Source organism: Equus przewalskii, chromosome 4 (assembly GCF_037783145.1).
Source record: "Equus przewalskii isolate Varuska chromosome 4, EquPr2, whole genome shotgun sequence".
Classification (NCBI taxonomy): Eukaryota; Metazoa; Chordata; class Mammalia; order Perissodactyla; family Equidae; genus Equus; species Equus przewalskii.
This window is the reverse complement of record NC_091834.1, coordinates 41,246,598-41,261,215: the sequence shown is the minus strand read 5'-3', so window position 1 is coordinate 41,261,215 and position 14,618 is coordinate 41,246,598. Positions and strand designations below refer to the sequence as shown.

Below are 14,618 nucleotides of genomic sequence, written 5' to 3'. Positions count from 1 at the left end.
AATGTTTCATTGCTCCTACATTCTTCCTTTTCTACTTCTCTTTTAAAAGACACCCTGAAGCAAAAATTGTTTAAAAAAAAATGTGAGGATTTTGATTCTTACCTCATTCAAGTTTTGGGTTCACCACTGCTTCAACCTGGTTTTGGGACGTCAGGGGAAGAACGCAGTGAATCTACTCCGGAGCCTCAGAGTGAAATTTCTGAGTCTGTAAGTAACTGTCTTGCTTAATTTGCAAGCTTAAAGTTGTGTATTCTGTCTGTTTTATGTCGAAGACCACCTTGCCCTGCACTGTCAAGAATCAGCTGAGGTATGTGTATTTTCAGGTCCTCGGCTCTAAATATTAGCACTTTGTCTCCAGATTTCTAGTTCTGAAATAGCTCTGGGGCATGCAAGCATGAATATGAGATTTTAAAATATTGCTATATTTTATAAGCAGTTATTTATTAAATGTTGCAAGTAATATTTTTATATATTACCTCTGCCACCACCAAAGTAATCCTATCCACTAGAACAGAATAGCACTACACTATTTGAATCATGCACTGGCCATGCTTTGTAGATCCTTTCATTCCTTTGAAATGAAGGTCACAGCTCTCCTTCATTTCTTTTTGCATACACTCCCCACTTTGCACCCTCTCAAGTTTCCTCAAAGTGCACACACACTCAGCCTGCTACTCTCCCACACTCCAGGCCACGTTCTTGCTTATTTAACGTCCACCTTCTGTACCCAGAGTGGGGACAGGGAAGGAGACTGTGCGCGCATATGGTACAAGGTGGATGCTTTGCTTCAGAGCGCCCCAATCATATGTGCATGAAAGACTACCTCCTGAATGTATCAAGACAAATGTGACGGTCCTCATAGCAAGCTTCTGGGCACGGACCTCAGCCAATCAGGTCACGAGCAACCATTAAGTTCTTTTAGGTGAAATTTGGATAGTCTCCCACAGTACGGTAAGAGAGTGCTGTAGTCCCCCCCGCCAAGTTACAACTAAGGCAGATCTAGGCTGATCTGTACTACACATATGGATGTTCTCAGCAAGCAGGCACATAGCAGTCGTGCCCCTATTCTGTAAGCTCAATGAAGTCCACGTGCTGTCCTTTTGTGAAGTCTTCACGGGCATGAGAGATTCATTATGAGCAAGTGCAATAATATTTTAGCAGCAAGATTCAGCTAGTTGGACCTAAGTTGGACTAAGGCCCTAAGAAGCCTCCTGATCAGTAGTTAGACACAGGACCATTGAGAAATCAGGCCTAGGATGCCATTCCTAAGGGGACAGACTGTGAGACTCACTAGGTGTTCATGGGCTTCAAAAAAGGGCAGAAAAGTCTCTAATATATTTCTGCTTGATTAAATAGTATTTAATAGTATTTAATCAAGTAATAAACTTAATAAAGTAATAAATTTAATCAAATAATAAATAGTATTTAATCAAATATTTAGTCACTAACTGACTCTGAGATGGGCAATTCCAATTAGGGCAACAGACTGCCCCTGGATTGCAGATTGAAATTAACACACACATTTATACCACGGGATCCATAACAGGGGTCAGCAAACTCTTTCTATAAAGGACCATACAGTAAATATTTTTGGTTTGGCAGGCCATTTGATCTCTGTTCCAATTACTCAACTCTGCCTTTGAAGTGCAAAAGCAGCCGTAGCCAATACTTAAGTGAATGAACATGGCTGTGTTCTGATAAAGCTTGTTTACAAAAACAGATGCAGACTAGGATTTGGCCCACAGGAGTTTGCTAACCCTGGTCTTTACTGGGCATTTTAAAGTACATTACAGATAATAATGTATACAGTTTATGTCCTCTTGAGCATGGAATGCTCCTGGAGCCTTGCCTGCTTGTATAACTTATCACTATTTCCCTCTCCTGGTGAACCCATTTCCCTTTCTAAACACTTCATAAACAAGAGCAAACTCAGGTTTCACCGAGCAAGTGGCACTTAAATTGAGCTCTCCTCATAACCAATGAATTCCAGTAGTATGTATTGGTCATTTACTACTGTGCTAGGTTGTGGCTCTTAAGACACAGTTCCTGCCCGAGAGAAATCCATGGTCTATCAGTGAGATGGATAAGTACAAGAAGTATTAAGAACTTTAGCAAAGCCATGGATGAAGCACAAGAAATGGTGCAATTAATTTCAGGGCAGAGTAATGGAAGGCTTTATAGAAAAGGTGGCATTTTAAGAATAAATATGAGTTTTTCAAGGCAAGAGTAGGGGCAATGATATTTCCAGCAGAGGGAACATATGGGCAAAGGGGGATTCCAAAGTACATGGCATTTCAAGAAATTAGGACAAGTTGTCTAACTGGAGCCTAAGGTGTGTGTGTGGCAGAATGGTGAGAGTTAAAGCTGGACAGATAATTTGAGGACTAAGTATAAATGGCTTTATGTGTCAAGCTCCATACAGGCAGCCACGAGAAAACAGAGGAGTTTTTAAAACAAGGGTCGTATGGTCATATTTGGTTCACAGGGGAAATAACCCTGGTTTCAGTGTGAAAGATAAATAGGAGGGGGAGGAGAGGAGACTGGAGGCTGGGATGCGAGGAGCCATAATCCAGGTAAGAGATAATGAGGCCTTACACTAAGGCAGGGGTGGTCAGAATGAAAGGAGGCATGGATTGGAAAGCCATTTCTGTGGCAGAATGAACAGGATTTAGTGATTTGATGAATTAGAGGTTGGGGGGGGGCGGGGTTTGAGGAGGACAGTTGGATTTCCGGTTTGGAGATGGGGTGAACTGAAACACCATCTACTGAGATGGAGAATACAGGAGGCAGAGCGGGGTATTTTTGGACGAAAATAATGAGCTTAATTTGTACCAGGTAAAGTGGAGGTACCTAAGGGACATCCAAAGCACTTATAACAAAATGAGGAACAGCCAGACCCTATCCTCTGGTGTCATGACCCAAGAAGCTTGATGACCCTGAGAGATAAGTTTTGTTAATGGATTATGAAAGATGAAGCATTCTAGTAGCTGGGGAGGGGAGGCTATAAGAAGAGTACATCCAAAATAGTTTGGATTTATAACACTAAGAGTCACATAGAGGGGAACTGAGCATCAGCTAGGTCTCCATAGGGTGCCTCTAACTGAGATAGTGGGAGCTCGCAATGAACTTGAGCTTCTTGGACAGCCCTTCTTGTCTCTAGACCTTCTCACCGTGGCTCCCTTTGTAGAAGCACCAAGGCAAGATTGAATTTTTAAACAATCAATGTTCCTAACAGATATTTAGTCTGAACAAACATACATGCATTTATATTCACATTTATATCTCTGTCATATGTACATATAATGTATACACACACATAAATACAAAAACATTCTTCTATATCTGTGCATGCACATCTGCCTTTTTCTAAAAGTAAAATTACAGTATCCAAACATCTAAAGCAAAATGAATCTGTCAAAACCTTTCAATTCTCAGGTTGTTGCCAAGCCTTCCCCAGCAATACTGCAAAATGAGTAAGTGATGATGTCAGAAGTGCTGTCTTCCTTTCTGTGTCTCTATTTCCTTTCTCTGTTGGCTCTTCTGTCACTCTTTAAGACACCTAGCTCTTCCTTTCCTTCCTCTTCTTTCAAAATCCATTCTTAGGGAAAAATCTGATATCAGCTATTTACACTTTTATATGAAATCTAAGTCAATGGGTTTCTATCTCCAAGAAGGACTTACATTTAAGTATTTTATCTAATTGTGGAATGAACTTGTACACTAAACTTCTGGGAACAGGTGTGTTGGGAAATGTGGAAAGTAGAAGGATTTCCCATGTTCTACTAAATTCGTAACACTTAGGCAACACCCTGCCCTACTGCTTTTTCAGGCCAGTCTTGGGGAGCTAAACATGTACATCCATTCTACTCTGTCCTTCTGAAATCTCAGGAAAATTTATAGTTTCTCCTGGAATTTATCACATTTTACCTTGTTAATAATTATTTATGCATGGACCTTGACTCTCCTAATGGATTTAAATTCCCTGTGGACATGATCTGTGTCTAATTAATCTTTGTGATCTAAAATTGTGCTTTGTCTTGCACATAGTAGATGCTCAATAAACACTTATTGGCCAAATGAATGCTATACTGACTGTTGGACTAAAAAAGAAATCTGAAGATTTCCTTCAACAAAAACACATCAGTTATACTGTTATAAACAAGATTGTTATAAACAAGTTATACTGTATATGTAAAAAAGCCTTATCCTTTATGGGACTAATAATGTTGGCACTTCATATCTCTGGGTTTGGCCAGTTGGGTTAAGATTTCTGGGATATAAATGGGAGTGGGACAATAGACTCAAGTAAACATGATTTAATCTGACCAACTGGTTATATCCAGTCATGATTCATTCAGCAAATGAGCATATTAATTTCCTGCATGAAGTCACTTCTTGTCATTCTAAATGCGTTAATAAATAAAGTAATGTCAACATGCAGGGTGTTTATTCACTGGAGCTGGTTTCTTGTAATAATATTCTAGATTTTTTTTTCCCCTTGAAAGAGTAGAAAGGAAAGAAGCCCTATCTATTCTTTCCATTAAGCTTCTTTTTTTGTGTTGTGAAAAATTGATCCCTGATTGCAAATAACTTAAACTGGTAGCAGAGATTTCTTCCTCTCTGTAGAAAGGAGGCTGTGGGATTCCTATGCAGAATGATTGCACAGCAACCTAGTGATGGAGGTAGGCATGCTAGTTTAGTTAGAGTCTCATTGGGTTGCTCCTCCACCAGGTGGAGAGGTGGAGGAAAAGGGGGAGCTGTGAGTCTCCTCCCTCCCTGTGAGACCATCTGGATGTGAATGCTAGCCTTAAGTCTAGGATGCAGGCTCCTCATTTCCAAGGAGGAAATGTATATTCCATACTCATGTGAATTACAGAAAACTAGGACAGCGGCCGTCCCACTCTCTCTTTGTCTGCTTTCTTTTTTAGTGAAACCCTATCCCTGGTCCTCATCCCACTTGCCTCATTTCTCCCCTCGCATCATTATCACACCCGCTGCTCAACGATCTACATGTCCATATCACTCTTGCCATCTCTCTCATCTCTTACTCTCCTTTCCTCACAACTTTTACTCATTCTTACTCCATATTAAGATCCTCCTAAAGAAGGCAACTTCTGAAACTGGGGCTCCTCTGGCAATTTTTTCAAGAACTGGAGACCTGGGCAGGTTCTGACTGGATATTGGAGTTGGATGTGTCCCTTCATTCCAAAACCTGACCTCAGCCTCTATCCTCAACTCTGATGGGACACCTCTTAGTTCTCTACCTGTGCTCTGAGGCCCATTCCCTTCCCCCTCTTCTAAGACCAGGACCTTGCTTCACCGTTGTGCCCTTTCCCGCCAGTATTTCTGACTCCTTCCCTATAGTCAGTAAATGGGCTTCAGACTCTTCCACCTAAAAAATACCCCAACCCTCTTTTAGTTCACGTGTCCCTCTTGCTACTATCCTCTTTCTTTTTGTAATAAAATTATTCCATTGGACAGTCTCTGCTGTCTCTGTCTCTCTCTGTCTCTGTCTTTGTCTCTCTCTCACACACGCACACCCTTGCTCTGCTTCCCTCTCTCTCCCTCTGGCTCCTTCTCTCAACTTCTTCACTTCTCACTCACTTAGGAAAATCTCTGAAGTCAGGCTACTGCCTCCAACACGACACTGAAACTCTGCTGGAAAAGTCGCCAATGACCTCCTAATTGCCAAATGTTACTGTCACATTCTTACTTAATTTCTCTGTTGCATATGACAACATGGCCACTTTTTTCTTTGATTTTGAGAGTCCTGTCTCTTATTCTCCGACCTTCTGAGCATTCTTTCTCAGTAACTTTGGGGGGTTCTCTTTCTCTGTCAACCCCCTAAATATTAAACTCAATTTTTCTGAGATTTGTCCTTAGCCTGCTTCTCTTCTTGTTCCATATTCTGAGTTCTAGAGCCACATTTGCTACCTTCTCTCAAATCTGCCTCTCCAACCCAGACCTTTCTCCTGGGACCCAGAGTCATAGTTTTGGTTGTCTATGTACCTCTTATTCTGGGTGTCCCATGGCAGTCAACATAGAATATGTTCACAGGGCTGCTCCTGCACATTTCCTTCCTAGGTATAGTCTCACCAACCAGTTAGGCACCTGACAAGAAACCTGGGCTAGTCTGTAGCTCTCTCCTTACTTCATCTTCCATACTCACTGGAACTGTCTTTTTTGGTTTATTCTTAACATCCCTCTATCCAAGCCATCAACCTCCTTCCCCTCATCCATACTTCTACTTTTGCAGATCAGGGCCTCATCATTTCTTGTCTATATTAATATATTGTTAAACTCAAAACTCTTGTCCTCTCTTTTCTACATCTTCTCCATTTTATCCATTACCTGTTGATAGTGTCATTTTGTTTATTTTTTACTCTTTAAAAAATAACATCATTGAATTATCTCTCATATGTAATTCCATTTTGGCTGGATTTTTTGAAAAACCTGTCTATAAAACCATGGCATATATTTTAACTTAGTACTAAGCCTCTATGAGAGTAGATTAGGAGAAAAGACATAAATATTTGAGTTCATTTATATTTTCTCCTAATGTCCTATTCAAGTAAAATTTCATAGGTTATTCAGTTGTATTATACTGACTATTAAATGAAGTAGCCTATTCAAAGGCCATAATCAGTGCTTTCAAAAGACACGGGGCTAAGCCTAGTGTTGGTTTACTAGCATCTCCACTGTCAGGAAAATTAAGTTGATTTCCTGAAATCAAATCTAATCATTTTTAAGTGGCCCTGACTAAGCCAAGTATAACTAAGCCGTGGTTATATTGGTCAACTATGATTTATTTGTTTATAAAATAAAATTAATACTCTCTCACTGTGCTGGTCAAAAAAACTCAAATTCTTCTTGACAAAACCCTATGTAACAACTAATTATTAGTATTGTTATGTGAAGTTGCTGTGTAAGTATCATATTTTGCTAATAATATATGTATTACCCTTAAAATATAAGATGCTCCTATCCTATGAAGGAGAAAAAATAATATTGCAAACTGAAGAAATATCCCAGACCTGGAAGTCAGGAAACTTGGCTTATAGTCTCAGTACTGGAGCTAAATACTTTATTTCCTTGGCTTTAAAGTTTATATTTTTCCTATTCTATTATTTTAGAGATTGGGATGCATGTATTTTGCATGTTGTGGTCTTTTTTTTTTAAGGCTTTTAAAATTTATAGTGCCTGTCACAATGAATGACACCATAGAAATGAAATCTGACAGCTGCCTGACGTTGGGTGAATCACCTATTTCTTGAGATCTCCATTTCGTCATTTGTAAAATAAGGGATTATTACCAGAATATTCTTCCTGTTCTAAAAGCATATGATTAGAACAGTCAAAAGGTATACTGGGCAATGGCAGAATGGAAGGCATTATACAAAGAATGAGGGGGTTAAACAGAATGAACTCCTGCAGTCTACCTCAAAACAAAGCTGCAGGTAAACAGGAGGCGCAGCCCAAACTCAAGGTGTTCCTGACATCCTCAGCAACCTTACATGCAAATAAAGAGCATTCAATTTAAGGACTTCAGTGCTGAGAGACCTGGCAAAGAAATGTTATCACCTGGTAAATGTCCATCAAGGTCAAAAGCCTGAGAAGCCAGGCGCCTTGAAGGCACTGGCTGAGGAGCCAACTGTCAGGAGCAGAGTCCCCACAGCCAACTGGGAGATATTTGGATCTGCACCATCGGGAAGAGCTAAGTCTGAACACATGGGCTAATGTAGGTGATCATTAGCATTCATCCAGAGAAGACATGAGCTCAAATTTGAGGAGCTGGTCTGTAGTATGTGCAAGAATCTAGGTAATGAATTATGAGGAATATGTTTGGAAATCAGAAACCAAGCGACCTTTTGCAATCGTGTGGCACCTGGTCAGTAATCCTCCTTTAGCTCGTGCATTTATGTTCCTAGGATGCTGCTCAAAATCTGTCTTCCTCCTCTTAATGATCTGCTCTAAGGCTGAAAGTGAATGACGATAACACATCTGCTTGTCCAGCTGCATGGAGCAGCCCTGCGTTCCAGCTGCCGGCCCCTCATGTGTCCGTAGTCCCTTCTTCTCTGTCTTTCCACAGTGGTGAGCCCCTGCTTAGGCCTGGGACCATTTGTCTCTTCCGAGGCAGCCGGTGTGGCAAGAGTAGAAATGCGCAGAGCTGGTCAGCAGTCTTCTGTTTTCAGGTTTGAGATTTGTAAAAAACCCGAGAATACATGTAACAAACATCTAAGTACCAACCACCCAGACACAACCAGTGTTTCCATTTGTTCCCTCGCTCTTGCTTCAGATAAAGTTTAATTCCTCGCTTGTTTCCCTCCAGAGTCTCTTTCTCCTCCTTCTCTCTCCAGAAGCCACTACTACCATTAATTTGGTGTATATCCTACCAGTAAAGTTTGGGCTGTGTAAATCCCACTTTTAGAGTTGGAAGGTATGTTAGGGTCTAATCGTTTTTTAAATTTTAAAACGACATTAAAACCTAGAGCAACTGAATAATTAAATCCAAAGTCCATCCTCTCCCTCTCTCTCTCTGCCTTTCTTCTGTTTTGCATATCCTTATCAAGTTCAGCCTAAAGATGAATGTAACAGAAAGCCTCTAACCCATTCTGAATTCATCCAGTGGCCACAATTCTCTGTTCTGTGCTATAAAGATTTTTAAAAAGAAGAAGAGAGGGAAGGAAGGAAACAGAAAAGAAAAGAAAGAGAAAGGAAGAAAAGGAAAAAGAAAAAGAAAAACGTGGTATGATTTAATGTCTCTTATCAAAGAAACAATATTTACACCTGTGAAACAGAAATGATACAAGATAGGGGGCTGGCCCTGTGGCTGAATGGTTAAGTTCACGCGCTCCGCTGCAGGTGGCCCAGTGTTTCCTTGGTTCGAATCCTGGGTGCGAACATGGCACTGCTCATCAAACCACGCTGGGGCAGCGTCCCATATGCCATAATTAGAAGGACCCACAACGAAGAATATACAACTATATACTGGGGGGCTTTGGGGAGAAAAAGGAAAAAAAAAAAAGAAATGATACAAGATAGACTAGGACTAAAGGTTAACTTCTATGTGATCAGGGTCAAGTATAGAAGCATTAGAAGGTACTACGCACCATCTGGAAGGGGAATGTTAGTAGAGATGGGGTTATTGAGGGAGATTTTGCTGATGGGGACCAACTTCTCCTGGGCCCTGGTGGGAGGGATGACTTTGAGAGCCTGAGGCAGAGTGAAGAGGAGGAGGGAACGGAAGACCATCGCAAGACATGCTGGGAGTAGTGAAGGGTGAGGTTATAAATGCAGGGGGGAGACAGATTGTGGCAGGACTCTGTGGATCAGTTGAAGAATTTTGCACCTATCAAACTGGTAATTATCTCTTTTTTCAATCATAATATGTAGTAAGAGGTGATAGTTTAAGAAAAGATACTCTCTGGTGAAAGTCCGAATCATAAAGCTTTTTTGGAGAGGACTTTGTCTCAGAAGCCTGAAACATGTTGTTCTTTGACCCAGAAATCAGTCTTGTGGTTTCTAACAGAAAAACAAAGAGGAAATAAATGAAATGCTCAAAAAAGGCCATTCTAGTTATACATAGATTCCATATTTAAACTGGTGTTATAGAGTCATAGTAAAGTGTATGAAACAACTGTAATATATTAAGTTTTTAAAAAAGAAACATAGAAAACCAGATAGTACATTTTTGTTAAAAAAAATAAGTATATACACATAGAAAAAAGACTGGAAAAAATACACCTGAGTAACAACAGTGGTTATCTTTAGGAAGTAGAATCACTCGTGATTTCTGTTTCTTTCTTGTTGCTTGTCCAGATTTTCTAAATTCTTTTCGACAAACATGTTGGCTTTTGTAATAAAGAAGAAAATTATAAAAATGGCAAACCATAACAATTAGGCATTTGTTTGAATACTAATCTGAAATCTCATGGAACCAAAAGATAAAATTATTCTCATTTATGAAAAAAAATTAATTTCACTTGTTCTGGAACTGAGGTGTAACGCTCCAGCAGTCAAAATTCCCAAATGATGACATGATTGAAAAAGAAAACACACATTCCTAAACTTACAAGAGGTAAAGAATAACTCACGAGGGCTTAAGACTTGAACAAGGCAACGATTTAAAGGCTGAGCTAACGCCTTTAAGAAAACCGTGCTGCCCAGCCTACTTCCTCAAAGGAACATTCTCACCCGACAGGCAGTATTTCTGGAGTGCAGCCTAATGTCCGTTGGCTTTTATGTTTGATAAACTACTCCTCAGTCAAGCTTTTCTTTTAACTTATTTTTTGCTTAAAGTGAAATACGTGCAACCAAAAAAATGACAGTATTTCTTTCCTGAAACAGACATTTCTCAGATTTTGCCACTAGCTTACCAATAATTTTGGGGAAGTTCCTTACTCATTTGGGGCTTTAGATTCCCTCATAGAAAATGAGATACTGAGAAAGTTTTCCTCTAGCCTTAAAATTCTCTACTTCTATGATTATAACAAAGGTTGTGTGCAAAGCATCACATGTACACTCAAGATCATTCTGAAAGAAAGAGGAACCTCAAGTGATCCATGGTTTTATCTCTATTTGTACGAGAAATTGTGTCTTGAGACTACTGAAAAGTCACTAGGGGCCAGCCCCAGTGGCCTAGTGGTTAAGTTTGGTGCATCTGCTTTGGTAGCCTGGGTTCCATTCCCAGTTGTGGACCTACGTCACTCGTCTATCAGTAGCCATGCTGTGATGGTGGCTTACATACAAAATAGAGGACGATAGGCAACATATGTTAGCTCAGGGTGAACCATCCTTAGCAGAAAACAAAGACAAAAACAAATTCACTACTCTGCTTGCATTGACTATCCTTTATATAGGGCTGATGACCAGACTAGTTCAATGGAAATACTTGCTCTAATTTATCTGGTGCTTTAATCACTGCAAAAATAACATATGTGAGTAGTAGTATTGATTAGCCCTTCCCTCCATTGTGTGCCTGTGTGTGTGTGTGTCTGTATGTGTATGGACAGAATCAAAAGCAAAACAGCTTAGATGACAGGGAACAGGTAATGACCGCTGGCTCTGGTCGCAGGATGACAGAAATCTTGAGTGCGAAAGCGTCAAAAAAATGACTTTTACCTAGTTCACAAATTTACCTGTTTAGATAAATAAACAGCAAACAAACAAGAAAAGACAGTATGCAAATGGCTGTACTGGGCCAGGACTAAGATGAATGACTGACTCAACTCCAAGTAGCTGGGATCCAAAAAAAATAGAATTTAATTGGTCCCATAAAAGATTGGCCTAGCTCCTGGCAATCATAGTCAAGAATAACTGACATGATTTTTTTTTAAGCAAAACATTTTTTCTTCCTTGTCTCGTTACATATCATAAATTTAGATGAAACTTGGAAATTTTAGTCCAGAAAACTTGGTCTTGAAATTATGATTCTTTGTTCCTTAGAAAGCAAACTTGTCTCAGAACTTCCTAGAAGCTAAGGATCCTGTAGCATTTGGGACTATACGGAGTCTGGATGACAGGAAGGGCAGGCAAAGGCGTTGTCAGCCGCGATTTGGGTAAACAATCAAATGAGATGAAAAGTGATTGCTTTTATTTTAGCCGTATTATTGTCCTTTGCCACCCCAATTCCCAATCTCAAAATTCCTTGAGTTTGCAGTAGATACTCTGTAATATAGTTAGTTCTGTAGTGTTAGGAAATGGAGAGGAAAAGGCCATGAAAAAAAGAGGTTAAGGAAATTAGAGGTTATTTTCCCTTCTCATACCAGTGAGTAAGGATGAAGATAAATTCCTCCCGACCTCACAGGAATTTCAGGCCCTGCGTGCGGATGTTTCCGGAAGGCGTGACACAAAAGCATCTGTGCCCGGAGCAGTGAAATGTGTGCATGTGTAGACACACTCACCCACATGAAGTGGTGGGAAAATTCACCACTTAGGTATTCTGGGATGCATGACATTTCCTGAACTTTTATTGAAATAATTAATATTGGAGAGTTGGAGAGAAGCAGCAATGCTGAACTTTTCCTTAAATGTTCCCCAAAGCTAACCAGCTTTTTTGATTTCATATCACCATAAACAAAAATGTGAACTTTTTTTGTGTGTAGTTCAGTGTCCCCAGAACCCAGGACAAAGAGAAAGAGCCTCTAGAGCCGACCTGGGCTGACAGCATGGCCCCTACTCCTTCATCTGAAGCTGCTACCACCCAGGGAGCATTGCTCAGCCCCTCTGAGGATGGGGCAGAGGGTCTGGAAACCAGAACTCCAAGTCCCATTTTGATTTTACCGCTGGAAAAGTTAGTATACAAAGGTAAGAGACATCTGCCAATCAGCTGCTGCATCTACAATGTGAGGAAGGCGCAGGAAGGATGGTCTCTAAAATCTCATCCAGAGAGAACATGTTTTGACTGTAAACAGGGAGGACAAAACACACTTTTCACTTTATTATATATAGAATTAGAAAACTGACTGGCTGTGGAAGAAATTTGGTCAATAAAAATTTTAAAGCTCTTATAGTGTTTATTATTATAAATTTGAATGCCATTAGGATTGTGTGCTCCTGTTTGCCATAATCCCTACCACTCCCTATTGTCTTGCATGTGAACTTCACACATATAGACATTTGTGTTTTTAATCCCTAGATTGTAGAATAAGGAGAAAGAAGCTAGAATCTAGATTACAATTCATCAAAATATTTTCTATGGAGTTAATATCTAGAGAAATTTATCACTATATACATAGTTTCTGAAGTACATGTGAAAGAGACAATCTCCTTGCCCAAAAGAAACTTGGATTGGCTTGAAAACAAGTTACACAATTTACATTATTTAGTTATTATTTTTAAGAGTGGAGGTTGTGAAAATCTACAGCTCCTTTCCATTTGGTCTAAGGAGTCTTCATTTAGTTTTAGAAAAGAAATGAATTGAGACATACTTCAAATCTGGGGAAATGATTATGAGAGATGGAGAGGGGGCTGGTTTTGCTATTGAGAAATTAAATATAATATAAATATAACATATATAAAAATACATATAAACGGTCTCAAAGAACACAGGTCTCAGCAAATACATATTTGGTCTTTTTTCTGGCTTCTCTGGCCTGGGAATCACTTCCTCAGGTAGGAGATATGAATCAAGGCACTAACGAGTACTGTGAAATAAAAAGAGATTTAACAATGGCTTTATTGTTGTAGCTCTCTTTGGCTTTTTTTTTTTTTCCAGTGGATGTGTTTCTAAAATTTATTTGTAAACTGACACTAGAAGGGCATGTTTTTATTGTCCTGCAAGAGCTGCTCTTTTTAAAAGAAAATCATGATATAAAGGGGGCCCTTCATTTTACTTTTTTTGTAAGTTAAAGGAATTTTCCTTTTTTACTAGGCACAGTGACATGTGACACAGTGGTGCTTTCTCTAAACAAACTGGAAGGGCATGTGTCCAGAAGGCCCAAATCGTCTTCATTCCAAATATTAATTCAATTTTAAATCAAATCCAAAATGAAGAAGTCCCATCTTTTTCCTATCAACTAATCCCCACAAAAGTATTAACCAATGAAGGCTCTCAGTGTAATGCTTTTAGGGAAATATGCATTTTTAGTGGGGTTTCATGAGGATTAAGAGCTTATGTTTTCAAAGAAGTTAGTATCTAATGGTGGAGTTTCAGGTGGAGGAAATGTTTTGGGAATCAGGGAACTCTTCTCTAACTTTGAACCATAATTTCTTAGTTGGTGTATTAGTGTGCGTGGAAAATAAACTTCATAAAGCTTTTACTTTTCATCTTTCCAGTGAAAGAAAAACCTATAATAACCCACTTTCATTTTCTCACCCTAGATCCTAGATGTTTGGAAGCCCTAAAGCCTGGAAACTGTGGCGAGTATGTGGTTCGATGGTATTATGACAAACAGGTCAACTCTTGTGCCCGCTTTTGGTTCAGTGGCTGTAATGGCTCAGGAAATAGATTCAACAGTGAAAAGGAATGTCAAGAAGTCTGCATCCAAGGATGAGCAAGTAAATCAACCTATAATGAGTCAAATCTACATCTCTATTAACAAGCCTATACAGAACCTCTGTAATTTCAGCATATTCACCCAATACGAATAAAGCACCATATTTGATTGTATACTGAGTATTTACAATTTATAAACATAATCTAATCCTGCAACCCCCCTAGATGTAGGCATTATTAACCATTTTTCAGGTGAAGAAGCTGAGGCTTTGGGAAGTTTAGTCATTTGTCACAGTCACCCAACTCAAAAATGGTGGAGCTGGGGATTTGACTCCAGGTTGTGCAACCTCAATCCACAGGCTCTGTCTACTCCACAACCTGCAGCGGGGTTCTGATTCCTGTTAATTCCTCTGCTGTATATTATTTTGGATTAAATTCCCTCCCTAGCCTACTCCCCCATTCCTCCCTGGCCTGCCTTGTCCTCCCTACCCACCCCAGTCCTTCAAACCCCTCACAGCCCTACCAGTAGCAAAAGGTAGGTGGTGGAGAAGGATTGCGGTTTGGGAATCAGAAGTGTTGGGAGCGTGTTTGTGCAGAGGAGGTGGTGAGATAGGCAAGGTATCCTGCCTGGGGAAAATTCAGCAACATGGAAGGGTTCTCAGCTGAGAGGCTAGGACAGGAG

The 14,618-nt window shown here is 39.8% G+C and overlaps 1 protein-coding gene across 7 annotated transcripts in view; it reads left to right on the top strand.

Moving 5' to 3' along the window:
- COL28A1 (collagen type XXVIII alpha 1 chain) overlaps positions 1 to 14,110 on the top strand; it is a 179,590-nt gene extending 165,480 nt beyond the window's left edge. For all 7 annotated transcript variants that reach the window (XM_070615699.1, XM_070615698.1, XM_070615701.1 and 4 more), the window contains 3 exons: positions 50 to 207; positions 12,105 to 12,306; positions 13,822 to 14,110. In XM_070615699.1, the coding sequence (XP_070471800.1) occupies positions 50 to 207; positions 12,105 to 12,306; positions 13,822 to 13,994 (533 nt within the window). In that variant the 3' untranslated portion in view covers positions 13,995 to 14,110. The remainder of the gene's footprint in view (positions 1 to 49; positions 208 to 12,104; positions 12,307 to 13,821) is intronic.
- The last annotated feature ends 508 nt before the right edge of the window (positions 14,111 to 14,618 follow it).